This window comes from Strigops habroptila, chromosome 7 (genome assembly GCF_004027225.2).
Source record: "Strigops habroptila isolate Jane chromosome 7, bStrHab1.2.pri, whole genome shotgun sequence".
Classification (NCBI taxonomy): domain Eukaryota; kingdom Metazoa; phylum Chordata; class Aves; order Psittaciformes; family Psittacidae; genus Strigops; species Strigops habroptila.
In genome coordinates, this window is record NC_044283.2 from 56,401,907 (window position 1) to 56,429,559 (window position 27,653).

General features: G+C 39.0%; 1 protein-coding gene across 2 annotated transcripts; it reads left to right on the top strand.

Moving 5' to 3' along the window:
• Window positions 1-278: 278 nt before the first annotated feature.
• On the top strand, window positions 279-27,638 carry CENPC (centromere protein C). 2 transcript variants are annotated; one of them, XM_030492765.1, is made up of 19 exons: window positions 279-439; window positions 1,992-2,038; window positions 3,492-3,553; window positions 3,886-3,971; window positions 5,046-5,136; window positions 5,236-5,461; window positions 6,362-6,565; window positions 7,180-7,736; window positions 8,363-9,212; window positions 9,819-9,857; window positions 11,071-11,144; window positions 12,040-12,108; window positions 13,333-13,437; window positions 14,268-14,366; window positions 15,845-15,940; window positions 16,256-16,410; window positions 16,826-16,916; window positions 18,388-18,460; window positions 27,412-27,638. In XM_030492765.1, the coding sequence occupies exons 1-19, from the start codon at window positions 395-397 to the stop codon at window positions 27,440-27,442; spliced, it is 3,000 nt and encodes a 999-aa protein (XP_030348625.1). In that variant the 5' UTR covers window positions 279-394; the 3' UTR covers window positions 27,443-27,638. The 2 variants fall into 2 exon arrangements, with proteins under 2 accessions (XP_030348625.1, XP_030348626.1); XM_030492766.1 differs by having other exon boundaries at window positions 293-439; window positions 5,239-5,461.
• The last annotated feature ends 15 nt before the right edge of the window (window positions 27,639-27,653 follow it).

Sequence of the window (27,653 nt, forward strand, 5' to 3'; positions counted from 1 at the left end):
CCTTTTGTTGAGATCTTATGGTTTTAAAGAAGACCACACGCCACCCTGCGGCGACTGTAGACGTTCCCTAGCGTTCACAAACCCTCAAGCCGATTCGAGCTGCCGTTTCCCCTGAGGGCTGTTCCCGCCACCTCCCCTCAGGGCAACACAACGGCCCATGGCGGGGGGAGGGGGTGGGGGTGGGTGGGGTGTGCGCGAGCGCGCAAAACAACCGCCCTCATTGGCTCTCGGCGGCCGCCGACCAATGGGGCAGGGGGAAGGGGGCGTTTCCGGTGCGCGCGCGCAGCGCGAAGCCGCCGGAGGTTTGAAAGTGGTGGCGGCGGTGGCGCCGGAGCGTGTGTGAGAGAGGGGGGGGCGGTGGCGTGGCGACGCGCGGCCCCGTCCCGCGGCCCCGATGTCTTCGTCTTCGTCGCAGCGGCCTGGGACGGAGAATATGTTGGTGAGAGGGCGCGGGGGGCAGCGGCGGGAAGGGGAGAGGGGGGTGCTGGGGGCGGCGGCTGTTCCCTTCCATAAAAGTCACTGCGCTCCTGAGGGGCGGGCGGGGCTGTCTTTCAGCCCCTCACAGCGTGGTGAGGCTTCTCCCTGAGGGAAGCAGGGCTGGTGTCAGTGCTCTGCCCTCCCGCCTGGACCCGGTTGCTGGCACAAACACTTCTGCTCTGAGGGCTTGCCTTTTGGGACCCCCTTTCCCTTGGGCTGCCTGCAGCTGCGCCTGTTGCTCGTCTTGGAGATCTTCCTTTCACGGGTTAGCGTGCAAAGAACCAGTGACTCTTGTCTAGGCATGCTGGAGACGTACTCATCTTCCTCCTATCGTCCTCTGTCAGAGATGCACGAGGAGCTTAGGCCTTAAAAGTTCTTTATGTGTAGTAGAGCATAGCAGTAAACAAACTGTTAAAAGCTCTTTTAGATCTGTTACAGGAATTGTTCATTATCTTACATGAAAAGTTGCTTGCCGGTTCATAGTACTGTGCTCTGCTGCAAGAGAAAGAAGTTTAAGCCTGAGTGACTGCTTTGCTGAGGACCATGGTTCTGCAGTGTTTTGAAGTGATGACTTTTGGTCAGTCGGTTTCCCGTGTGACCTAGAGTAGTGCCAATACGGCCAACTTAAAAAAATATGCTAAATTCTGTTGTATTAAGACTAGGTAGTCTCCACACTGCATATACACTCTGTTCCAATTTACACAAATGAATAACCGGTCATGTTTGGTTTTCAGCTAAAATTAGATTTTTTTGCACTGTTTTCTTGTCGTATTGGTGAAAACATGCACTCTGCTTACCTCTTTAGTTTTTCTTGACTTGTCCTTCCTTCCTGTCTTTATTCTCTACAGCCTTTGCCTGTAATTTCATTTGTTGGCATGGGAAGTAATACTGATAATATACTGAATTGTTACTGCCCTAGTTATGGTAATAGCTGGCTGGAGTCATGTCTGCCATTTGAATGATAATTGGGGTTCAAGTACATGAAGATGTGCTGGGAGTAGTTAATCGAGACTTTAGTTTTCCCAGGGAACAGCTGACATGCTCTCACTGCCTGTCAGCCTGGTCTTGCCTGTGGTAAACACAGGGCAAGAATCTTCCATGTAAGCAGCTCTCACAGAGCAGCAGGTGTGTTGTAAGGTTATGTCCTAGCTTGTTTTGTGGTAGTTCATTCCTTTTCCTTACTTAAAAGATTATTTCTGTAGTTGTCACAGATATATTAACCAAATCCTTAGTTTCTTTGTGATTTCTGTTGTGTAAGTCTCCTGTAAGTCTCTCTGAATTAAATGCAACAGATGCTTCATGGTTCTTGAGAAAAGCTGAATTTCTGGCAGTTGTTACAGGGGTTGTAGCTGCTGTGTTCTAGGAAAAACAGGGCTGCAGTAACTCCCACTAGATTCAGATGGATCAAGAATTCTTGAGACTTGCTTACATGAGAAACAGGAGGTTGGTCATTTGTTTGTTTTTCTATCAGTTGTCATGATGCTTAGTAAAAATTGTTCCTTATTTCTTCACAGAATTGTTTTAAAAGAGAGTACAGAGCAAGATTCTGCCATGGAAGAGGGTAATTTACATTTAACATTTTATTCTTAGATACAATTGTTTGGAAAACTTAATATCAAAACTATTGGGTATATGTTAGTAAGCTGATCATATGTTGTTTCTTAAACTTGTATTTTTTTAGTGGTGGGAGGAGCAAATTCCGCTGGGGGATGAAGCATCAAGGGTTTCCTTTGTATTTCTTTGCTGGAGCAGGAGACTGTGGTGTAGCTATACCTAAACTAGCCTTATCTAGGCTGCCTGAGCACAGAAGCAGTAGTCTGTGCAAACATTTTGCTTTTTAGGTGGTAGGGAGATGAAGCCCACACAGAGTTCTAGCTTATTTGGCCCTTGCTGGTAAATGTTAAACATGAGTATTTGCAGTGCTGTAGCTTTCTTTAAAGGCATGTCATAAGTCTGTGAGCTTTTTGTTACTGGAATCCATTTTTAGACATGCATTTCATGACCTTACCAAATGTACCAAATTATTTGTTTTTAAAGGCACATAATAATCATGGAGGAATACTCCATGGCTTTTCTCATGTTATTTTGGTTTTGATCAGCATGTTCTGGCTAGTACATCACTTTTGCCATTTTCATTTGTGCTGGGGAGGTTTGCAATAGCAATCCAAGCAGCTGAGCTGTTCTCTTGCTTACGGATTTGATACCGCAGGCCAGTTCTTGCTGCTGAAACTTTTGTAGAAGCACAGAATAACTGTGGATAAGTGGTAGGCAGAGAAGCAGAGATGACTCCTTGTATGAAGGGATAGATGCCTATGCATTTCATTTCTGGGTCTGCTGAGGCTGGGTCACTGTGCAGGCAACATTACTTGAGGACTGATTTTTAAAAAAAATATTTCAAGAGACAATCTGTAATCATAGAATCATAAAATGGTTTGGGTTGGAAAGGACCTTAAGATCATCTAGTTCGAACCCCCTGCCATGGGCAGGGTCGCCTCACACTAGACCGTGTCTCCCAAGGGTCTGTCCAACCTGGCCTTCAACACTGCCAGGGATGGAGCATTCGGAACTTCTTTGGGCAGCCTGTTCCAGTGCCTCACCACCCTCACAGTAAAGAACTTCCTCCTTATATCCAACATGAACTGCCTTTGCTGAAATCTGAACCCATTACCCTTTGTCCTATCACTACAGTTCCTGATGAAGAGTCCCTTTCCAGCACAAAGCTTTTCTACCTGAGAGCTGTTGCAGTACTTATGTGTTTTCTTTTATGTAGAGAGATTTCTTCATTCTCATTATATTCTGTGGGAGTGGGGCTTTTTCTCCTGGAATCCTTATTTAGACAAGTTTCTTTGCAGATATCTGTGCATGGAAATGATAGGTAAAATATGTTAAAGTTGGTACTAGTGGAAATAATCTAAAATATTAAGTAGTAAGAACTGTACAGCTTTTATATTGCTGGGATAGGAACATATAGTATTTTTAATTGAAAATGTTTAATTTTTTCCCCTTATTTCTAGAAATAAGATTGCTGTAGAGCCAGGTCAAAATGTACTGAAACTCATCGAGGACTGTTTCGAAAGTAAGCTTTGATTTGGTGTTTTGTTTAATTTGCTGATTAGAAAAAAAATAAAATAAATTCTTCCTTGTAGTATATTTCATGGTCAATAAATAGTAATAAAAAATAGAGATAGAATGAGTAAAAATAAAGTCTTTCTCACAGTCTTTAAAAGCACTCCCTTCCCAGCCACTAAAATCTGTGTCTTAGCTGTCTTATAAAGGTAATCTTTTTCCTGAGTAGCTGGTTTCTTTCTTGTTTGCATTTATGTGACCTTAACAAGCCTTAACAACTTGTTGAAATAAGTAAAACCTTGACAACTCCAAGAATCCCTTATTTATAATTTTTTCTTATAGGTTGTGGCAATGATCTTACAATTACCTCTTCAAGTCCAACCAGTTGCTCAACTCCTATTGTCAGAAATGAGAGCAGGGCTTCAAGGGTAAGTTAGTTATGGCAGGGTCACAATGTAGCATTGGGTACAGTTTAACTTGGATACAGGTTTAGTTCTGTATGAGTGTTGTACGAATAAGCTCCATGTGTTACTTGAATTAGTATATAGACTATAATTTAACCTTCTGTAATAGTTGTTGGTAATGCTTTTTTCTCAGTTTGTTGTGCTATAATAGTAAATATTCTATAACTAGATTTATTCAATACCTTATTTTTTTGGGTTTTTTTTGCTAATAAAAGCTTTTTCAGCTTTTTGCTAGGGTAGTAAAATCTCTCATGGTGTTAGGTTGAATCATGCTGTCTTTTAATTGGTAGTGTGTAAGGCTGTTTTGAACTCCTTTGGAGTTGGTTTCAGACACTTTGCCAGATACATGGACACAGTTCTTAGCTATCCAGTGGATAGTAAAATTGAAAGATGATTCTTGTATAAAAGCAGCTTGTCGACTCCTGATAAAGTTACCCATACAATGACTTCGTATATCTGTAACTTTATTGAAGAGAGGAAACTAGTTGAATGTCTTGTTGATGTGCTGTCTGACAGAATTATGCCAATAATCTAGTGTGTATATTTAGTTTTAATATTTTGATTCTAGTAGTCTTTTATAATAATAGGATATTCTATTAATGGCAGTGTTGAGAACAGGCATCCTTTATAATGGTGTTTGTTTACTTCAGTCTGATGTTAGAATACTGCATAATCTCAAAATAATTCTTGCAAAACCTCAGTCTGACTTAATGAAGATGAATTAAATTGTTTAAATTAATTCACTCTAGTGAAAAGAGTAAACAGGTTGCCTGTGGACTAGCAGGTTGTCTGTTCAAAGCTGCAAATCAATTGTTAGTGTGCACACTGTTTTACCTGTTTGAAATTTACAGTTGGTTCTAGAAAGTGTTAAGTGATAGAAAATGGAAGTGTTTAGTTAGAATAGAAATGTGCTTCAAATAAGTAAGACTTAAGGGAAGGAAATTATATTGCATTCTGTAGAAATTTATATACCTGTCAAAACACTGTTGCTATATCAAATATTTTACTTTGTCTCATTATTCGTTATTGACTATGCAGTCAACGGCAGGGTTAGCTAACTCTGTGAAAAGAGCCTTTAATTCTTCAGAGCCCTTACCTGCATCACCACTAAAACCAGTCAACAGCAGAGGTTGGTAGCACTATTATTGAATTAAGTTTTTTTGGGGTAACTTTCACGGGGTTTTTTAAGGTTTTGAGTAGAAGAATTAAACCTATTTTATTTATATAGCAGAATCCTCACATGAATCACCTCTGAAGCCTGTAATATGTGATTATGTAGCTGATTCTAAAACCCCAGAGTCTCCAGTGCCTACAAGAAAAACAAATGATATATTAAAAGATGTTGAAGCACTATGCACAAGTCCTGCCATGTCTTTGGACCCTGAAGATGATCATGGGTCTCTTGTATCTCCCCCACTTCTTGCAGAGGAAGCAAAAGGTCCTCCTGTACACACGTAAGTAGATCTGTATGTGGTAGTGGTATTGAGTGTTTTCCCTCCTTAGGGTAAATTAACATGGTGGTTTCAATTATTTATGAGTTTGGATTTTGAAGTAACGAAAGAATAATTTCAAGCTTTTGAGAAAATTTTCATATTTGGGTTTAGAAAGGGCAGAATTGTTTTTTACTAAATATATTGGTGGTAAGGGTTAATTCCCAGAAGTGCAGTACCCAAGTGCAGGAGGCAAGTCAGAACAGATTTTGACTCCTTTTTCGCAGAAAGTGCTCCAAATTGTCAACTTCTCAGGTAGTCTAGACTTTTTCAGCGAGTCCTGTGATAGTTAAAAAATTTGTTAAAGCAGAGATGAGCAGTCATTGTTCCTCTCACTCTGAATATACTGATGTTTTATACAAAGTAGAACAACTTCAGTTCGATCATTACCTCCTCTCTGGAAAATTTCAAGTCCAGCTGCAAGAGTGGCCAGTGATCCCAGCCACAGTTCTGCTTTCCTTGGAGGACTGACTCTCCAGGCTAGATCATAAAGGGGGACTGACACTGATCCCACTGACTCCCATTGATGGAGTGGGATTGGGAAGAGAGTGAACCTGAGGTCTAGGAAACCTGACAGTTTCTGAATCACATTCTCCTAAAATTAGGAATTGTTCTTGCTGAGCAGCCCTCACTTTGATCGAGCCACAGGCTGACCCCATGTTGCCTCGTTGATTTTTGATACTTGTTACTATGCTGGAAAGTAGTACAGCTAACCTACGTTCCAGCAAATTACCAAATGGAAGCTCATTCATGATAAGTGAGACGTTGTCAGCAGGAGAAAATGAGAGCATCTGTCCATCCACATGATGCTTTAATGCGCACTCAGAATTTATAGCGTATTTGAATGCTGTTTCTCATATGTAGATTACACTTTGATGACCAAAATACTCCTGCTGCAGTGAAGAGCCACATGGAAGTTGAAAATTTGGAAGGACCTCAGAGTGGGAGAGATGAGCGGGTTGTTCTCATGAATGGAACAGAATGTACTGCTACATCTTCTGTAGAGAAAAGGAAGCCTTTCTCTTCACTCATCTTAGCAGCTGTAGCAGCAGGAACGCTTGGAAAAAGGTTTGTTTTGAGGCTTAATAGGGAACATAATTTGCTAGTAAAATAACTCAGTTGTGAGTACTGGAACAACATCCTTTTACCTGTAAATGTGGTCTGGGAGAAATGTTGGTCTATCCCAAAACATACTGAGAAATGCCACTTGAGAAAGGGTTTGAATAATTGTTTCAGAGTTTTGTGCTGTTAAGATTTAACAGTGTTGTTGCTTTTGTCTGCCAGTAAAATAGTGTCTAGCTGTTGAATAGTGTTTCAGCTTGAGCCTGAGATGTTTTGGTAGGTAGGTTGGAGGATTCAGGAAAACCTAATGTGATTCCGAAGTTAGCAGTGATCAAACAGACTTTTTCAAAGCTAATATGGATCTGACCAGTTAGATAGGAGGCTGACTATCCAGCATCTGAGAAATAATGAGGTGTGCATATGTGGTCAAAGCAAGGAGAAGCAGGCCTTGTGCTCTCTTTGGAAGCTAAAGGGCAATGAATGATGAACTTTATAGTAATCCTTCTGAGGAATATCCTGTAGCATGTTTAGGTGTTCTAGAGGCATCACTAGATTTGCAAGATTTTGATTTATTCCCCACCCCCCCAATGATGTGAATACTTTGTCCCTTGTTTCTATAGGTGTTCAGCCTCAATATCACTGCTGTCACCTCCTCCTGTGGAACATCAAGATATAGAAAATGAATGTGATTTTTTCATTGAGGAATCACATGATGTATCTTTTAATTCTTTCTTTTCAATACCCCGTAAGAACAAAAAATCAAGAAAAGCTAGCTCTGCAACTCCTGTTTCTAAGTTTCAGCCCTCTGAAAAGAACACAGAGGGGAAGAAAGGCAAGAACAGAAAAGTACACATTGAAGCACTTACTAAACAGAAAATGGATGATTTGAACGTCAGAATACATGAATTGAAAGGAACATCAGAATCAGATTCCGTCTCTGACCGTGAAGGAAAGGTTCTTAAATCTCAAAGGCAAGACGTGACTCATAGGGAAAAGGAGAAGACACAGGCTAAGAAAGGCAAGAACAGAAAAGTACATGTTGAAGCACTTACTAAACGGAAAATGGATGATTTGGACGTCAGAATGCATGAATTGAAAGGAACATCAGAATCAGATTCTGTCTCTGACAGTGAAGGAAAGGTTCTTAAATCTCAAAGGCAAAACATTACTTGTATGGGTAAGTTATTTAACAGGTCTTTAGACTTCTTCCTTGTTGTATGGCTGGATTTTTTTTGTGGTGGTTTATTTAGAAATAAGGGTAAAGTTGATGAGAGGCATGAATGGATTCCTAATTGATGTTTCAGTTGCACAGTTAGGTGTGGGTGTGTATAAGGTGGTGAGACAGAGTGTCTTCACACCCCACCCCCTACTCAGCCCTTTCTGTTAAGATGTTAAAAAATCATTAGCAGTGTTGCCTTTTCTTATGGGCAGAGAAGGTAGCTACCCACAAGCTTTTGTTCCTCTCTGTGTAGAAAGGAAGTTTGAAATGGTGGGGATCAGTTTTTAAGAATTATTTGAGAAGGGTTTTGTAGCAGGAAGCACTGAAAACTAAAAAGCAGATTGAATGTAACATTTCTGCTGTTTTTTGTCTGCTGGGAAGTACTCTGAAAATTGTGGTTTTAATTTTTTTATGTACTGTAGTTAAGAGCCTTCTTTTAAGCATCAAGGAAAAACCTGCTTTTGTGATACTTTTTTAAAATTATTATTATTCTTTGGTTTATTTTTGTGTTCAGTTATTAAATTATATATCTTTAGGTTTGATGAGAAAAGATATTAATGTCCAACTATTTTGTGTATTGATAGGAAAGACTAAAAAAAATGCACTTAAACAAAGCTCTCCAAACAAGGAAAAGGACACATCCTGGAAACCAGAAGCCAGAAAACCTATGTTGTCTCAATCTGGATTGGAAACAAAAGCATGTGATGCAGAACAATGTAAAACAATGGTGATGCCAAGTGAGGATTCACTTATGTCCTCAGCTGGGCACCAGCAAGAGCGGACTCCGTCTCCAAAAAAGAATCTCAAGTCTGCCAAGAATCCGTGGTCAGCTTCAAAAGCTTCTCAGTATTTAGTTCACAAGAAACAATCTGTTAAGCAGAAACATCCAAGAGATACAGTAGCTAAGAAACTGACAGGAAGTCCAAGGAAGAAGCTTAAAAAACCTGGCAAGAAAAGTAGTGATAGAAAGCCTCGGTTACAAACAGAAGAGATTTCTCACAGGGTATACAGTGAAGAAGAGCTTGAAAGCGAGCCTGTAAAATTGGATGAAGTGTTTACCTCACCCCTGCATCAGAAATTAGAGACTTCTGTGATTCAGAACTTGGCTAAGTCTGAAAAGCCTAAAAATGTATTGCAGACATTGGAGTCCCTTGGTGATGCAAATAACAAAACTCCTGTAAAAGCACTACAGCATCTCACAGACAGTGTGAAGAATTCTGCAAAGAAACAGTTGTCAGCTAAGTCTTCAGGAAAGATACCCAAAAAGAGTCACTGCAGAAACAGTGAAGGTGTTTGCTCAGGCCCTGAGGACAATGAGTCTCAAATGGATTCTGACAGCTCTTCTGTACAGAAAATTACAAAGGAAAACCACAAGTTATCAGATGTGAAAATAAAAAGTAACAAAAGAAAACGTAGTGCACAACACGGATTACAGTATGTTTATTTGTGTAATTCCTTACAACTGTGGTATAACTTGGTAGATAATTAAATACATCTTGTTAACTTTTAAGCAGTAATGGCCAAACTGAACTATGTGATAGTTTCAAGCTGGTTGAGTAGCTAATAGGGAAACCAAATGGTGTAATCAACATCCTAGTCTCAAAGGTGGGTGCCAAATCTAGTGTCTGCTTCTACATAAGGAAACTTCTGCTGGATTTTTTAGTGTGTTCCTTTGAGACTTGAGTAGCAGATCCAGTTCAAAACCAAATAAAGTAAAAAGCCCACACGTGCACACAAGCCCACCACCTGTAGAATGACTTCACTGTCAGGTTTGTTTCTTTGTTTATAAATAGAGAAAATACAGTGTTTTAACTCTTCAACTATATTTCTTTCTGTAGAATTAACTTTACTACCGATTGGTAGTCAAAAGAGTAAGTCTGTTTACCTAGTCTAATTGAGATTTTAATCGCTGTTCTTTGCAGTGCTTTTTAATTTTTTTTATGAATCTGTTCAGTACATAATATTGACATACAGGTTCCTTTTAGTAAGTAAAATTGACTTAAGAGTAAACGTAATAATAATACATTTTTTCTCTTCTAGAGATTCCTTTGCAGCTGTGAAGCCTACATGTCATGAAAGGTAATTTCCTGAGTTGTCTATGAAACTGGTATTTAATCTCAGTTCTGCCCCACTGAGACAGAACAGCTGTTTGGTACTACTACTGCATTCTGTGTTCTGCTACTGAAGAACCTAATAGAAAGGAATCATGATGCATGCCTAAGGTGTTTAAATACCATGCTAATATGGTTAATAAACTAATAAATAAGGAGTCATAGTAAGTTTCTTGCCTTCGAGAATTCTTTTTCCTTTGAGGCTTGCTTCCACATTAGTGCATCATTTCTGAACAGAAATACTAGTGCTTCTAGAAATAACTACTATACTAATAAATTTGCTCTTAAGTAGGGTATAGAACTGTATCTACAGTCCAAACTCTTGTTTGTGCACGTAGGTATGCATATACCTTCTCCTTCATGGGATGGAAACTTGAGAACAAAGTAAACAGAAGTGGTGGTCTGTGATGATATTAAATTCTTATTTTGTAATTTAATTTAGTGAACCTGTTCCAGACTTGGACACATTTGTAGTGCAGCTTTGCAAATCTAGCATTGAAATGCACCTTTTGGAGTTTAGGTGGATCACAGCTGAACTTCATTGGCTTGGTAAGAGCAGTGAAGCACAGCCACAGATGGGAGAAGGCGGAAAAGTTAGGGATACTAATGCTAAGGTTATAAGAGAAATCCTGTTAGAAGTGACTTGATTGCTAGAGAATCTCTGGTGGAGTTACATACACGTTAATTATTGTCATTTTATGGGGAAAATGTTATGTCAGAATGCATACTACAAATTACAGTTACCAACTATTTTACTGTCCTTTCATTACAGTATGCAAAATATTTCTTTAAAGCAGTTCCATAATCATGTTTTGTGGAAAATAGTTTGAAAAGTAGTGCTACAGAGGAGAGGAGAAAGTCTGTTTCTTCTGGAAGGGAGAAAAAAGAAGTTGTTAAAAGATTTTTAAGAAACCTGTTTAGAGGGAGGGTGTGAACACTAGTTTGTTTACCTAAAGACCAAGTAGAGAAGCAATCGATGAATTTCAGACCTGTGACTCCTAACTAGCAGTCATTTGCTTCAGTGTCTAACCAGTACAGACAGATGTTTAGAAGGAAAAAAAAAACCACCTCACATGATCTGAAAAAACCCCAAACCTTAAATTTGCTATTTTTGGTAGTGCTGTAATGTTCCTTTGCTATTTAACATATTCAAGTAGGTGTATTTTTTTTCCCCTTTGAAGCGGGCTTATTCTAGAACATTGCGATAAATTTGCTTCCAGAAGTCAGTCTTGCGAACAGGATAATGTATCTTCAGGTAATGTTTAAAGTTGTTATTTTCTTTCATTTTATGTATAAGCTTCTTAAAAGTTGTATTTGATGGTACAGTAATTTCTGTTGTGCTCTGCTTGTTGTACTTGAGAAGAAATGCAGATTGTAGTGGCTCTGGTCACCTCTGCCAAAATCCATAATACAATATTTGAGCTTTACCATGTGTTAGCTTTGGAAGGACAAGCACTACGTAGTTTGGCATCAGGCCTGCCAGGATAAAGTTGTCCTTCCAGAATACTTTGAACACAATTTTTAGACTCAGTTTGTACCAGTTTGGTGTGTTGCCATGTCATGGTACTATATTTGATCACTTTAGACCAAATTGTACAGCTTTATGAAATCATGGCTGGTTTGCCTAAAAATACTTCATTTTTTTTCCTTTTAAGTTTCTCTACACATATTGTACATGTACATATTGTCATAATGAGTATGAACCCTAGGAATAGGAAGTCTTTTCATTAGTGTTTTAGAACCAGTTGTGAATGTTATTCATTCATGCAGTGCTTTCTTCAAAGACCTAGTTTTGTGTGTATTCTGATAAGAAGTTTGTTCTAAAGTCAAGATTTGAGTGGTATAAAGCTGAATGACCTTTCACTATGGTCAATAAAATGGTATGTGTAGTTATAATTTGCCAAGGTTTGTTTTATCAGAGGAATGGGCCTGGGAAATATTTACTTGAATGTATAGTTTTCGTGTAGTTGTCAAGATTACACTGCTTAAAAACTAATTACATATACTGTTTATCTACACTGGGTTTCATGTATGTTTAAAGGAAAAAAGGACTTCTGTTTGTATTACCTTCGGTTGCTTCTAGTGGGTATAGTGAATAAAAGTCAGGAATAGTATATTCTTATAGTTGTGGGTTTTGAATGTATTTTCAGATAGTTCTGAAGGTTTGGACAGTCAAATACAACATCTGTTGTCAGACAACTTGACAAGACATAAAATAGGTAAGATTATTTTAAAATATCTTAGTGTAAGTGCATAAATAAAAATGCATTTCCAACTTGATGTAAACTTTGCTGAAGGAGACACAGGAAAGCACCTAGAAATGGGTTCATATGTTAGCAAGTATTTACAGCTAAGGCTTGGTAGTTCTTCAGTGTACATTAAGCCTGCTCTAGTTTTTAAACTACTTTTAAAAACTTCTAGCGTTTCTTTCTTATTACTGTATTCAACAGTTATCTTTTTAACTGTCACATTTCTGTTTTTCATTTAATATTGAGTCAAGACACTGCTTACAGTTCAGTGAGAACAATAAGAGTTTGAATTAGTTTTACACAGTAGAACTGAGGGTACAAATAACCTGCCTTCTGTGGTGGTCTGAGTCCGGATAGGATGAAGCAATGGGCAAGGAGTCGGTTGCAGTCCCATACTAGTATGTTTTATTGGTTTTTATTCCCTTCATTAGTATATTATGCACAACGCTATAGTTGTGTCTACCTTCAAAAACTATTGCAGCAAGTCGTTTACTGTTTTTATTTTTAGCATTTAAATATTCTTGACTAACTTGCTCTCAACTCTTAGGGGGCTGTAATTCTTTCTTACAAACACTCGAATATTGGATCATACAGTATTCATATATGGCACCTTAGACAAACTGAAAGTTGAGACTTGGTAATAAGTAAGATAAATACGTGAGAAGTCTTGGAAATGTGTGGGGTTTCTGTTGGCAAAAGTGCTGCTCTTCTGGAGATTGGAGATTGGACTTGAGAATCTGGAAGCCAAGAGGCTGCTTATGCATTCTCTATTACTCTCCTCTTGCATTACCAAGGCAGTGCCTTTTCACTGGTGCTAATGAAATCCTTCAGATTTAGGCAGGGTTCTTAGTCTTTGTTGAGAGCTTGTGTCTTCACAGTTGTAGCATGTTTGCTGCTGCTTGTGCTTGAGTCCCTAATGTCTGTATCTCAGATTCACTAAGATATATAGAATGAAATCTAATATGAAGTCAGCATGATGACTTTAAGAAAGAGGAGAATAAATACTGGTATATGCCAACTAATGCTTTTGGCAATGCTTGATTCCCTTTTCGTGTCATGATAGCAGTGTGATACAATTATCAGCCAGGAAGTGCTGGCCTGCTGATATGGAGCAACAGGAATGGATATGTAATGTTTTCTTTTTCCCAATTTTCCTTTTATACTTAATGTGAATGATTTCATCCTTTAAATTAGTAATGCCTTCCAACACCCCTAATGTTCGTCGGACAAAAAGGTTACGACTGAGACCTCTGGAATATTGGCGAGGCGAGCGTGTGAACTATACGATGAGGCCTTCAGGTACTACTTCCAAAATACCTATTTGCCTTTTCCTCAAAGAGCAGTAAAGAGAAATCTGTGGATTGATCTGGTGCTGTGAAAGCTTTGAGATGCTTAATATTTGGTAATTTTTATTGGAAAGTGGATAATTTATGGTCTCCAGCTATTTAGTCATCTTTCTGTGTAGTCTTTTTCTCTCCTGGTACTCCTGTGGCAGCTAGAAATAGTATCAGCCTTGCCTTAACTGTTTAGAGAAGACCAAAATGTTTCTCTGTGCTAGTAGGTTTATTACATCAAAGATTCTGTATGTTACTGGAAAAAGAGAGAGTCTACTGGGTCATTCATTGGAGCATTTCTCTTTGTGTGGGGATTGTTCTCCAGAGTAGATATTACAGTATTTTGTCCAGTGTCAGTGTTAAATTCCTCAAAGTGGTAGAATAGATCCTCAGAATCTGATCTGAATCGATCTGATGTTCTCAGGGATTTTTTTTTTTTTTCTGACAATTCAGCCTATTTTGGTCCTTTCCTAATCAATCAGTCTGCTTGAAAATCGTATTTCTTTGTGTCCCTAAAATTGATGTTTTGTCTTAAAAACTATTCTCATGTCATGGCTTTCTGAAACGTTGTTTGACTGAAATATTATCAAATTCTTTTAAAAAAAGTCTCAAGCATTGCACTCCAAAATACTTGATGTTGAAAAGCCTTCTCGTTTGTTCTGACTTTCTAAAGCGATCTGAAAATTTCAACATCAAAGAAATATATTCTCAACTGAAGTGCTTGTTGGTTGTGCAAGTCTGCATTCTTGAAAAATTATAAGTTAACGAACTTTGTTTAACTTTCTTTTGTTTCAGGAGGGCTTGTGATTAGTGGAATAGTGTGTCCAGAACCAGAACCCCGCAGGAAGATTAAACGGAGGAAGGATGGTCATAAGTGGAGAAGGGATGAAACAAGTACGAAAACAATTATGAATACAGACTTTTTTCTTTTGATACTTAAAAAAAAAAAAGAGGGGCAAAAAAATACTCCCATTGCTGTAAGATTTTCCTCCTGTAAAAAAATGAGTCTATCTCTGGGTAATAAATGTATTAATGTGGTGATGTGGGAAAAAAATGTTCTTATTGTATCTGTAGAAATGCTGTATAATCTCGTACAAACTTTAACTTCTCAACATGACAAAGGAAGAGGTATACTTTTGGCCATTGATGGGAGACAGGGTCCTGGTCTAGATCAGCCTTTGCTCTAAGTACAGTCTATGTTTTAATACAAATAATTTGCAGCCCATGTAAACCTGAGCTGGTAGTGACTGTTCATACTGTATCTTACAAGGTGCTTTAGGTGCATTTGAACTGTCTTCAGTGGTAGATTTGCTCTTTAACAGACGTTCACCCTCACAGATAATCTTTGGCTTGCATCCTTGAATTTTAAGTGATGTATATAATGACCATCAGCTGAGTAGAATTTCTAGGACAAATTCCTAAGTTTTATTGATATGATAAAAATTCTGTGTTTATAGCTATATAGAGTTGCACCTGTTGCTGCTTTTTAGAGAGAGATGGTTATGTTGCAACAAAGCTATTTCAAACACAGTCAGTTTCTTCCTACCCCTGACTGTTGTGGCATAAGAGTATTTAAGCAGCCATGAGTGCTATATCAGCCACGAAGTGCTATACCCTGCCTTTTAACATCCATGTTCTGACTGCATTTAAAGACATTTCCTGTGCACTAGGGAGTTTAAATTATCTGCTTAAGAGAGTTCTGCAAGAGAGCTTTGGGATATTTGTGCTGTCATGAACATTCTCCAGTGACTCTTTTCAGTTTGAAAAGTGTAAGGTTGTCATCAACGCTTAGGCTGTTTCCTTCTCTGGAAAAATCTTTTTTATTATAGAAATAGTTTTCTGATTTACAGCTTCAAGTGAGATTCTTGTAATGGCATTTCTTGAGAAAAGGAAAATTGAACATGTGCTTATTCTTTTGAACGCTTTATCTCTTAAGTCTCCTGACACCCATCAGCAGTAGGTAAAAGGAAAAAAACTTGCTCTTCATACATCATGTATTTTATATCCTCTCAGCATCTGTTGCTAGAAAAGCACTTCTCTTAAAACACAGATACTTTTAAATAAATACTGTCAGTAGCGTAGGATAAATAACTGGCATTCCCCTGGAAGATTCTTTAGGATTTTAGAGACCCTTTATCTATTACACACAAAAATAATTCCAGTGAAAACTACATTTTCGGAGAATTGTTAAGGAAGGTTTCCTTTTATTTCAAGAAAGTGTATTCAGTCTGTTTATTCACTTAAACCAAATTTAAGTACTTACGCATGAAATCTAAAGTTGTAGAAAAGTTGTGGTTAAATAATCAAGTTTTTAAAATGTAGAGTGATTATTTTTCTGTTTTTTGTAATGGTGGGTTTTTGTTTTGTCTCAGGACATGAGATACCTGCAAATTTGGATCACAGCCTAGCTGATACTTCTAAGCCAACTGTTGTAATGGACCCAGTAACAAGTGAGGAAGTACTTCTAGGTGAGTTGAAGGGATGTGACCAAGGGTCTGTCTGAATTCTGTAGTTAATGTTTAGACTGATAAGGAGAAGAACTGTTCATGCCACATTGGGAATAAAAGGGTGAGCTGTTGAAATATTCAGTGCTCTTCTGGAGAAAATTCTGAGGGAGAAACAAAAAAACATCCTGATTTTTCATCTAAATACTGAGTCTAGCGCTCGGGGGGTGTTGCAGTGAAACAATATGTAATGCATAGGATTTAATAAGTAGTTACTGAGCTAGTAACAAGACTAATTATGTGTTAGTATTAATGTTGATCTCCTGGACCTTCTTGTAGAATGTGTTAACACTGAAAGGAATCACGCATGCTTCTTCAAAGATGAATCGGTAGAAATATATAAAAATTTGAATACATCTGCTTTTGCCACTGGTAGATTGATTTTGAAACCATTTAAAGAAAAGGGACATCAGTTTGTCCACATGGATACAATAGTAAGTATGATTTTTTTTTTCTTACATTTATAAAATGGACTATATAAACATAAAATCTTAGAATGGTTAGAAGTGCATACAAAGTGGTAGGTTTTTCAGGGTTTTCTCCCACTATACTGCAAATAAATACAGGAAACATTAATGAATCATTTCAGTTGTGAAATCAGTTGTAGCCAAAGAAACTTGCTACAGGCACTCTGCATGCATGTTGCCCTGCTTTGCTTCACATTAAATCTGTATGTCAATGAACACTTTCTGTCTAGATCTTGCAGGCAAGATAGAAGTATCTAGCTTATCTGTTTTTTGATTTTGTTACAGTGTGTATGCAAAAAAGGAGTATATTTTCTTGGATAACTTTCTTAAATGTTTCCAAAAGAAACATTGCTAACTTTAAAACCCTTTGGCTTTCATTAAGGCTTTCCATATTATCTGTGGCAAAGTTATTGTTACCTTACATAAGACATCATATTATCTGACTACAGGGGACTTCTTCTATGTTCCAGCAGGTAAGTACATGTGTTTAAAACCAATCTGTTGGACATAGATGAGACTGAGTTAGCAAGCAGGGAAGCAAAACTGAGCTGAATGATGGGAAGAGATATCTTTGAGTATAGAGTGGGAAAGCATAGGGTTGTGAAGAAAGGAATGTGACCAACCACTGGCTGTGGGTTGATTACCTAAGCTTTGAATGCAGTCATACAAACACTGCCTGTTTATGTGAGTTGGCCTCAAAGTTATTTATGATACTTCCAAGTTCTAAGAGTGAATTTCTCTTGGTATTCTGGTGCTGTCCCTAGCTATAATGTTGGGGAAACTTTAGAGACAGCTTAATATATAGTGGTAGTTAATGTAATTGTTTTGGTTGCTATGTGTTTGCTGGTTTTTCTACATAAAATTGTGAAAATCCATTTGGATCAGTTCACCACCTTTTTCACTTTGTGCTTGATACATAAAAGGTGCAGAATGTCTTGTTGAATGGGTTGTAACTCCATGTGGGTTGTCGAGAATTTAGACAGGTGATATTGCCCTTCTGAGATAAAAGTGGAATGAATTCCTCCTTATGGGAAGTTGTTCTTCAGTGGGTAAGATGCAAGTCAGGAGAGTTTGTAGTGGTTGTAAAGCAGGCAGTTCATGGAGGCTGTAGAGAGCTTTCATACAGCTTTCTTGTGAAGAGGCTATGTTAGAAAATGACAAGGTACCACTTGTTTTTCCATTAACTTTTCACCAGAACATCCTGATTGAACAGTCATTGTTCAAATAATGTTTGATGCTTTGAAGCTGTTTTCTGTTTGTTTTAATTTTAAAAGTTTAGGGGTCTGCAGAGACAATTTCGTGGTTTGCTTTTTGGAAAAGCAGATTATATAAATTGCTGAAAGTTCTGTGTGGCCATAAGCATCTATACTTCATTTCCATTCTTCCCTGCTTCTTGACTGCTTGTCTCATGATGCCTGGATGGGCAATGCATTGGTTGTGGCGGGTGATCTCTTTGTAATTTCATCAAGTGTGGCTGTAGATGAATGTTAGGATGCTGATTGTTCCTGACATTCAGTGCCTTTTAGAAGTTTCCATATTTGTGGTTGTGTTAGTATGCAAATCCTGAGTGAAGATCTGCAGTCCATGTGTGGGTTTTGTTGAGATTTTTCTATAGGAATAAACTAAAAGTTAATTCAGTCACCTGAAAATTTTCTTGTGGGCTTCAAGAGGTGAGAGCTCAAGTCTGTTACATTCTTTTCAGTAAAAATCTTCTCAGCAAAGATGCACTTTATTCTTACCACAGGTTAGAATAAATGAAACTATAGCTGTATTGCTTTTTATCTCTTTGAAATGCAACGACATGCCTGTAAGAATGGTGTTCTAGAGTAGGGGCTTATATTCCTTCTGTTAAAATATGTGAAATAAAAATACAGTTGGCTTAAGAGAGGACTTCAAAAATTGCTACTGGCTTCTAAAGAAAACTTTCTCTGTTTTTATTTGTAGGAAATGGATATAACATACGTAATCTTCTGAATAAAGAAAGTGTTCTTCTCTTCACACAACTCAAAAAAGACAGGTGAAGAAAAACTTGCTGCAGAAAAATTTGCTGAAACACTTGTAAAGCTTTTGTATGTTTACAAGTGGTTTTTTTTTTTGCATAGAAAAAGTGTTTGAGTGCACCCAGCTTAACATTTCAAATTGATGCAGAGCAGCTGAAATCAATGGAAGAAAAGTTAAGAGCAAAACCAAAAGAACCTCAGTAGTTTGCTAACGAACAGGAATGACATACTGAGAGGCTTCACTCTGCATCAGTTACTGTTCTTGTGTCATCCAAAACCGGAAAGATATACATATAAAATCTGTGGGTAAAGCACATTGGTGTTCCAAATTGTATTTATATGCCAAATCTTAGCACTAGAAAAATTTTCGACATCTTCATCTAACATCTGATAGTCTTAATGTCTGCCTGGTAGAAACTGTTTAGAATAATCTCTATTTAAACATAGGACCATGCTGTTCACATTCCAGTAATTCTTGTCTAGGAAGTGGGCTGCTGGAATCTTGTGTGCTGGGGTCCAGCCACCTTCCACTATGTTAACGACGTGTTTCTTCCTTGTCTAGCAGATGTATGGTTAGTGCCGCAAACTGTAAAATGGGAGCTCTTAAGTAGGAGCTTATCAGTTGTATCTTTCCCATGGAAGCTATGGATTGATTAGCTCTGAACACTGTGGATAGCTTTTATTTTGTGTAGCAGGGATAAGTCGTTACCAAACGTATTACTTTAATATCTCCTTTTGTTTTGCTTGCTGTGTTCCTGGATAATAATGAGGACCTTTGGGAAAACTGTAATTATACTGTATACTCCAGAAGCCAAGTCTAGACAGCAGATGGTATATACAGCATTTATCTCCCAAGCTCTTTAAGGTTCCTTCTGGCTGAAGATAAGGATAAACTACAGCTATTCTGGTAGGGTGCTTTCTCTCAGTGGTCGCTGGTATTCTAGAAGAGAATGAGATAAGGAAAATTGAAAAGGAATCTTAAACTTTAAGGACTTCGGGATTGAGTGTAGACCTTGCAAACAGCCTTGGCCGTGATCTTTATGCTAAATCTAGAGTATACATTAAAGCAGAAAAGATGAATGGGCTTTAGTGCTTCTCTTAAGCTTTCAGCTGCCAGCTAACTTCCTGTGTCTGTGGAAGAGCTTGGACACTAAGATTATGATGCATTTGTGCATTATGATGCATCTAAACTCCCTTTTAGACTGGGGATCTTGAGTTTTTTTTTTTTATCATACTCCTTCAAGAAGTATGTTCCTATGAGTAGTGTGTATATATAGACCAACAGTGAAAATACTTAGTAGAAGTTATGTGTCATATTTGCATTCATGGCTAGGTCATGCTTAACTCGGAGAAGATGAAAGAGGAACATGCCTGTTGCAGTTTAGTTCTTCCTCTATCTTGATATGAACTGTTTGCTGCCAAAGTTCAGACTGAACAGAAAGATCTTTCTTCTTTTTTTACCAGCCTCAACTTTCATAAGCAGTTTAAAAGTTGAAATAATAATAAGAAAAGGACATTAAGTTACAGCTGATAATTTGATGTTGGCAGCTTTTCTAAATTTTGGGGTTGGGTTGGTCTTTTCAAGGTCAGCAAGACTCAAATACTGTCTCTTCTGTGTTGGAGCCATACCAGCTACCAGATGGGCACACAGGCTGTCTCCACTGCTTGAGGGGATCCCAACCACTAAAACATTTTAGTTTAAGTCTTTCAGCTCCTCAGGCCTGCAGAGGTCTGGAAATTTGCCACTTGGAAAACAGTACATTAGATCAAAGATCCTCTGCTCTTCACCTAAGCTTATCTTCCTCCTTTCAGGGCATGGATGTGGTGGTCTTTGAGCCCATTGATTCCAGATGGAGGTCAGAACAAGACTACTTTTCATTTGCGTTAAGGGCCAGGAAGTTACCCTGCAAATTTTCTTCTGCGTTACCTGTCTGCATACTAGGTAGCAGAGGGGTACGTGCTTAAGGGGTTAGTGAACATGTATGGACTGTGAAGCTCATGGCCCTAGAAGAAAGTGTGGATGTATGTTGTGGTGGAGGTCAAGGCAGTTTGCTGCTTTCTAGCAGTGTTCTAGTTTAGTGGTCTCAGATGAGAGGTGATACATTGCCTTTGTTTTATCGAGCATTGATGTCTCTTCCCTCACTGCAACTGGCAGGAAGGTTTTGAGTGGATTTTCTTTTGGGTCGTGAGTAAATAATGAGAACTGTGTCTTTCAGGATGTTTTCTTAAGCAGAAGTAACGTGTGCAGACCTTTTCGTGACACAGGCTGGAAAGCGGCAGATGTTCAAGAGCAGGTTCGAGGTCAGCGTGCCATGAATTCTTCTTTGTGTTTTCCTAATGTTATGGCTGGGAGTGTCAACGGAATAAGGCGGATTTGGTAAAGCATGTAACTTTTTAGGCTGGATGGTTTTGTTGCTTCCTGGCTCGTCAGTTTCATGGGAGAAATGCCCTATATAGTTTGCAGAGAACATTTTGTAGTTGGAATAAATCTCAAAATGTTTGTTTTTCAATTTAATTAGCAAAATCAGTTATGCCAAGTGTGGTGATGTATGTAGGATGTTGCTTTAGTTTAGCACCAATTCCACAATTTGTCACTAGATGGGGCTTAAAGCACAGCCGTTTGTCCTTGGCGGGCATGTGTGTTCAGTTGGGTTTGGTTTTTGAAAAGGGAAGAGTGTGTTATAGGTGGAGACAAATTCAGTTTGCCTTCTGTTGCAAGAAGGCATAAATCAGTCTCCATTAACATTAGGACTTGACACTGAACCTTGTTATTCTGTTAGCATGTATGTTCTACTACTTGTAGCCACTTACTCAGAGTTGTCTTTTAAAACACCAGTATACAGCAGGAGTTGAGTTGAGCTAGGTTGCTCACCATTTGTCTGGATTGCATTTTAGGTTTTATTCTTAAACTTGATACTTGTAAAAAACTTGCTTCTGTGCCATTAGTCTGAATATAATGTGAAGAGGTGCAGAAGAATGTTCTGAGTTCCAGGACATGGGTGCCGAGTTGTGCAGTGTGGCAAACAAGAATAAGTTGTTAGTCAGAAGAAGCTGCTGATGTTTCACCTCTACCTGGACTTGTTTTGTCTCCTGCTTTCTACACTTTTGCTACTAGTAGTTGTGGGTAACCTTTGGTAGTCTAATTTTTATCTTTACCAAAGAGGATATTGCAAAGAAAGAAAAAAGCCTTCTCTGAAGTCTTATGTGTATGTATGATTCTTTTTATCAGCAAATTTCCTATTCTGTTGAGTAATCTAACTCTCACTGACTACTACTGTGATGGTTTCAAATAGTTATGTGGCAAAATTAGTTAGAATTGGTAAAATGCTAAATTAATAGCTCATACAGAGCATGTTGTGGCCTGGAGCTTCAATATATATTCTTAGGGTTTCTGTAATGTTATTTGCCTGTTGTAGCTTTTGAACCAGCTTTTAAATTACTTCATAAACTAAAATGGTTTACATATGCAGCTCGGATGGCACAACTTTTGCTTAGCATCAGACTACAGAACATCACCTCTCATAGTGGTAGAAATCTGAGCCAGGTTTGTGCTAAACTAGGCCAAAGTTGGTTAATCAGCATTACCTGCTGTGGAGTGAAGCTGCGATTGTTGTTGTGAAGGAGACTTGTTGGCCTTTCCTGTTGCCTGTGTGGTGCACATGCTGCTCCTGGAGGGGATCACTGGTTTCTGTCAGCAGTAATTGAGAGAGCTGGAAACAAAAATGTGTGTCATCAGCTTCATGTTAGTAGGCCTACGTCTTCTATGGTAGCTATTGTAATAACAACTAGAGGCTTATTTTAAGGAGGACAACTGAAAATGTCCCACCAGAATAAAAAGTCAGATTTTTGAAGACTTTGGCTCCCTTTGGAAAAAAGAAAAAAAAGCCAAAAAACCCCCCAAAACAACTCCAAAACAAAAAAACCCACAAAACTCAAACCCAAAACTTTACTGGTTAGTAGGTTCTTTTGAAAAATCTATCTTTTTGTAGTTTCATTTGGTTAGAAAGCTGTTCCTCTCTTACTACACCAAGCTTTTTTGCAGTTTAAAGCAGCAGAAGAATGGTTGCAAAGCTGTCAGATATCTGTGCACATACGTACTTATACAACTTTGTAAACATAAAATAGGAGAATATGAGCTGAGTAATTACAGAAAAATAAATAGCGCCAATAAAGCAAACTGAAGCACATGTACGATTTCTTCTGTTTTTCAAGTACACAGCTGAATTGGTTATCTGCAGAGGATTTTAAATTAACATTTGGGGAATGCAGTAAGCCTCAAGAGCTATTTCCTCATTTCACAACAGCTGAAAAGGCGTTTCAGCATGAAGGAATATTTCTTGCATTTCGGCTGATGTATAGACTCTGCATGATGTCTTTTGTAATACAGGATTTACTTGAATTGGTGATTGATTGCAGGTAATACATCTAACTGAACAGTATGGAACATGCCTCTTTAATGGTATTGACAGCTTTTGTGACTGAGTATCTTAGCCTTTCCAAGCTGGTACATTTCCCCTTCAGAAGAGATCTTGAAGCCAAACGTTTCTCAGGTTGCATGGAAAAGCTTCCTTTAGGATTTGACAACCAAAGTGATTCCTATGGTCCAGTTCTAAGATGAAAACAGTAGTTGATCATCAGTCAAACCAGTTGGGTGCAAGATTATTAAGGAATAAATACATTAAAAGGCATGCCTGCAGAGCTGCTCTGCGTTCTTCAGCCCATCCACAAAGCTCCTGTTCTGATTTGCTTCATTTAAACTCCTGTGCCCAAGTAAAGGCGCACACAAAAGATTGTAAAACCACCTTTACTTTGCACTTCTTTGCAGTTTTTTTGTGATTGGAGCACAAGAGGGGCAGTAATTGAAACAAGAAGCTGAAAGAGGTGAAGTATTTACTTTCTCAGTCTGACTGTTGAGATGCAAATTTAAAAGTGTTTATAAAAAAGCGTATTAATGGCCCCAGTAAGATTTTTGATTTCTCTTTCCAGCTCGATAGATAAGGACTTTTAAATTTGAAAACTGAAGGATTGCAGTGCTCTTGATGTGTATTTAGGAAGTTTATTAAATGGGTATAGTGGATGTTAACACATTATTCTATTTAGCTTACAAATTTTTTTCATGGTCATGGTGTTTGAAGTTACTGAAAACACCCGAAAAGGCAACAGTGACTGAAATGAGAATTGATCAAGATGGCAGATGCACGACAGCGCTGTGTGCAGGCATCTTCTGGAATCAAGGTGCTGTAAAGATGGAGAGGAAAGGAAGATGGTGAGGAAAGGCGTGAGATGGGAGGTTTGAGCATAATAAAGTGCAATACTAGTGTCTAAGGGTGCTGCAAACTGGCTTGTCTAGGTTGTGCAAAGGATTTTCAGTAGAATTCAGTAACTTGGAAGAGCAGAACATAGGCTTGTCCAACCAGTAAGGGAAACCCCTTTGGCATTGGTGCCACGAGAACACTGCTGTCTGTGCTGGTAACCTACACTTGTGGTTGGGGATTCTAATAGTGCTATGATCACTTGCGTTTAAGAGCATTAAGTCATCTTATCTAGAACTGCAGGATTCAGCTAATGAACATGATGTATAATCCTCTGAACAAGAGGCCTCAACTTCCTGAATTTTATCCTTTCTTTATGTTAACATCACTTTTGTGTTGTAGTGCAGAAGGGGCAATTACAAGAAATGAAAGTTAATGATGAAGGGTTTTTTTCAAACACAATCTGAACTTGAAATTTTATTGCTGACAAAGAGGGGGCTCCCCTGGGATGCAGTAGCCTACATGCACGCTGGAGAAGCTAAGCACTTCTCCTATATTAAAGTTAGTGTCAAGTCAGCTCTGAGGCTAATTAATCAAAACAAATTTACAATTAAGCCCAGGAAGGAAGACTAATTAAGTAGCCAGTTAAGGAAAAGTGCTGAAGGAGGGAGCAACCTTAACAGGAAAGTATGAGACTCTCAGTATTAGCCCATGAAGGACAATTAAGTGATAATTGCAGAGGCTTTTTTGCATCCAGCAAATGCTCTCTGGCTCCTATTATGGCTGATTTTCTTCATATTAGTGGAAGCAGACTGGTGAACAACTAAGCTTTACTCTGTGCTTTGATGGCAATTCATAGGTAAAGTACAGAGGTCGCTGAAGCAACGAATTAGAAGACAGCTGCCAGACTTGAACAGTATTTTAGCTAGTGAAAAAAGCCCCACTTTGTTTTAAAGACAAAGCAACTCTAAATGTTTGCTTTATTTGCCTCTTTACTTTGTGGCATACAGAGTCCATCTTAGCATCCTGCTTAACCTTCCAAACAAATTACATTGAGCGAATTCACAAAATCAGCCAGGTTGGAAAAGACCTTTAAGATGCATCAAGTCCAACTGTTACCCCAGCACTGCCAAGACCACCACTAACCCATGTCACTGAGGAAGGGCCTCGTCTGCATTGTTTTTGAACACTTCCAGGGACAGTGATTCCATCACGTCACTAGGCAGTCTGATCCAATGCCTGACTACCCTTTTGGGGAAGGCATTTTTCCTAAGATCCAGTCTAAACCTCCCCTGGAGCAGCTTGAGGCCATTTCCTGTGAATTATCAAAATTTAGAATAGCTTCATTTTGTTCAGTTGCTAACTCTAGTGAAGTTCACAGAAATTATTACCTTGTCATGAAATGGCTTCTATTGCTTACATCCTGCACCCATGCTGCATGACATACTTGTGGTTTTGGGTGGAAAAAAAGGGGGAAACTATAATAGTAATATTGTTTTTACTGAAAATAATTTAGGTCCTTTTCTGAAGGACTTTTTCAGCTTACAAAGGTCATCTCTGGTGAGATGCTGAGGGTTGCAAATGAGGTGCATGCCCCTCCTTGCCCATTTCCATAGAATGGTGATGCTGGTGAAGTACGAAGCCTGTCTTACTTAACTGGACACCTGCATAAGCTAAGAATTTGCTTAAATGTCCACCTTTGGGTTGTTTTTTGTTTTGCTGTGTGCTTACCTGGAACTGGAATTATTTTAGAAATTACAAAGAGTGGGTCTCCTCAGGTATTTTAAAAATGCTGATAGTAATTTCCTTCATGAAATTAATTCTGTGTGCACACACTGTGTCCCGCTAGGCAGGTTGGCAGTTGTCTGCTTGAAGTATTCGTCAAAGTTGTCTCCTCTTGGTTTTCTTCCTTCCTCTTGGAGTGGGCTGTGGGATGAGGCATTCACCTGCCACTGTTACAGCTCGGCTGCTGTATAGAGTTTCAATCTGCTCCTTCATTTTCTGTCTTGCTGCCTGAACTAATTTCTTTGCCTTCTTTGGATGCATTTCCCTTTACTGAAGATTTTTTTTTTTTTGTTGTCTTTGTGCTGCTTGCAAAGATTTCATCATTTTTCTAACTCAGTTCCAGGTATTTGAATTATTTTGAGGTGTTCTTGTGCCTGAAGGTTCCTTTGCTACCTCTTCTTCAGGCTTTGTACAGGGCCTGGCAAAGCTTCCAATTTCTCATTCAGAGAAGTGATGCAGAGCTTCCTTTGGCCTCCATTCTTTGAAAGACTTTTGTGTAGTTTTAATCCCATGAAGGTCAGCTCAGGATGTCACCAGCAAGGTGTTTGTTATTGTTGTCATCTGCTGCTTGCAGAAGCAGAACTGAGACCACTTCAGGCCTGCATGATTGCCCTTGAGTCTCATCCATCTGTTGAGATTGGCTCTGCAGTGCTGAAAGGCTCCATCCCACGACCGTTCCCCCGGCCAGGCTTACCCCAGAGCATTGTAGCATTGTGCTTTTAGCTCCTCTTGTAGCAGTAATTCAGCGTGCTGGTGACTTGCTTTGCCTTGGCACAATCTTGCTGTGGCTTTGCCATCACTTGGGCACCATGCCATACGCCAATTTTGCATTGGCAGGCTGGTCCAGGCATTCACCTGCTCTAACATCTTCATTCCTCTTGCCAGTGGGAATGCCGTTTGGCACCAGCTGGTTTTGGCACAGAGGTCTAGCATGGTGGTGTGTGCCCATTGCTGCAGATTTGGATGTGGACACATGTGCCCTCTCACACCCCGTTGTTGCCTGACTTTTCTGGTAAATGCCAAGAGAAAATAATCCTCCTGGGTTTTGAAGTTTCTGTGGTGTCTAAGGAGGAACCTGGACTAAATAAGCTGGAAGATCTGGGTGGCCCTTCAGGATTGCCTTCATGTGTTTCTCCTAGAGACAGAGCTAAGACCTCTCTAGGCTCATTTGACACATCCTTCCATGTGGAACAGCTCTGTCCCCACAGCTCAGAATCTGTTATCTCCATTCTACCCTACTTGCTGCCTGCAGGTGGGAACGTGTATTTGCAAAGTACGCTTGACAACCTCATTCTTACCACCGTGGTTGCTGTGGAGGGGTGAAGAGGTACAGAAGAGATCAGGCAAAAGCTCACATATGGGGAAGAAGAGCTTAACTGAATCTGGAGCACCTGGCTGGTGGTGGGCCTGCTTTGAGCAGGGGGTGTTGGACCAGGTGACTTCCAGAGGTCCCTTCCAGCCTCAGCCACTCTGTGAAACTGGAGATTCCCATGCTATGGAAACTGCTCTTCTATAAGTTTAGTTCATGCTTGTGTTGGGAGGACCCACATGCTGTACACCTCAAGTGGAGGTCCTTTTCTGTGTCATGTAGCAGGCTAGGAATAACCAGCGGGTGAAGTTGCCAAGCCATTATCCATCATATTTGGGAAGTCGTGGCAGCTTTGCAGAGAGGAATGTGTTTGTTAGAGACCACTGTTGCTTAAATTAAATTAGGCTAATGTGCTTTTTTGAGTGTAATTGAAATGATACCGATATTTTTATTGATTTGCCGCTGGAGTAGGTGAATGCTCTAATGTCCTTGCTGCTGTGAGTACAGTTTGTAGTGGTTCCACTTTACTGTCTAGTAGCCCCCCTTAATGTCATGGCACAGTCAGATAGGCTTTTTTTAACTGTGTTAATTTGAACTAATTTCTGTTCTTTTCGTAATTTAGACCAAAACCAAGCAGCACGTTGGAGACATAGCTCTGCCTGCAAACTGAAGATCATCTGCTGCAAATGAGTTCTAGAGAACACTGTTAACTACCATCCGACTGGCAATACACCCCAGCTTTAGGGGCATGTTGTTTCATTGATCTTAAAAGGTATTTCTCCAGTGTAAATTGTATATATGTGATTTGCTACAAATTAATTTTGTATCAATAAATATTAATGCAAATAAGTTTTGATTTATTTG

What these genes read in the sequence shown, in the direction of transcription:
- CENPC (XM_030492765.1), top strand. Translation starts at nt 395, where the DNA reads ATGTCTTCGTCTTCGTCGCAGCGGCCTGGGACGGAGAATATGTTG. An exon ending in GTGGAGAAGGGATGAAACAA is followed by an intron (nt 14,367 to 15,844) that starts GTACGAAAACAA and finishes GTTTTGTCTCAG; the next exon opens with GACATGAGATACCTGCAAAT. An exon ending in CTTCTTCTATGTTCCAGCAG is followed by an intron (nt 16,917 to 18,387) that starts GTAAGTACATGT and finishes TTTTATTTGTAG; the next exon opens with GAAATGGATATAACATACGT.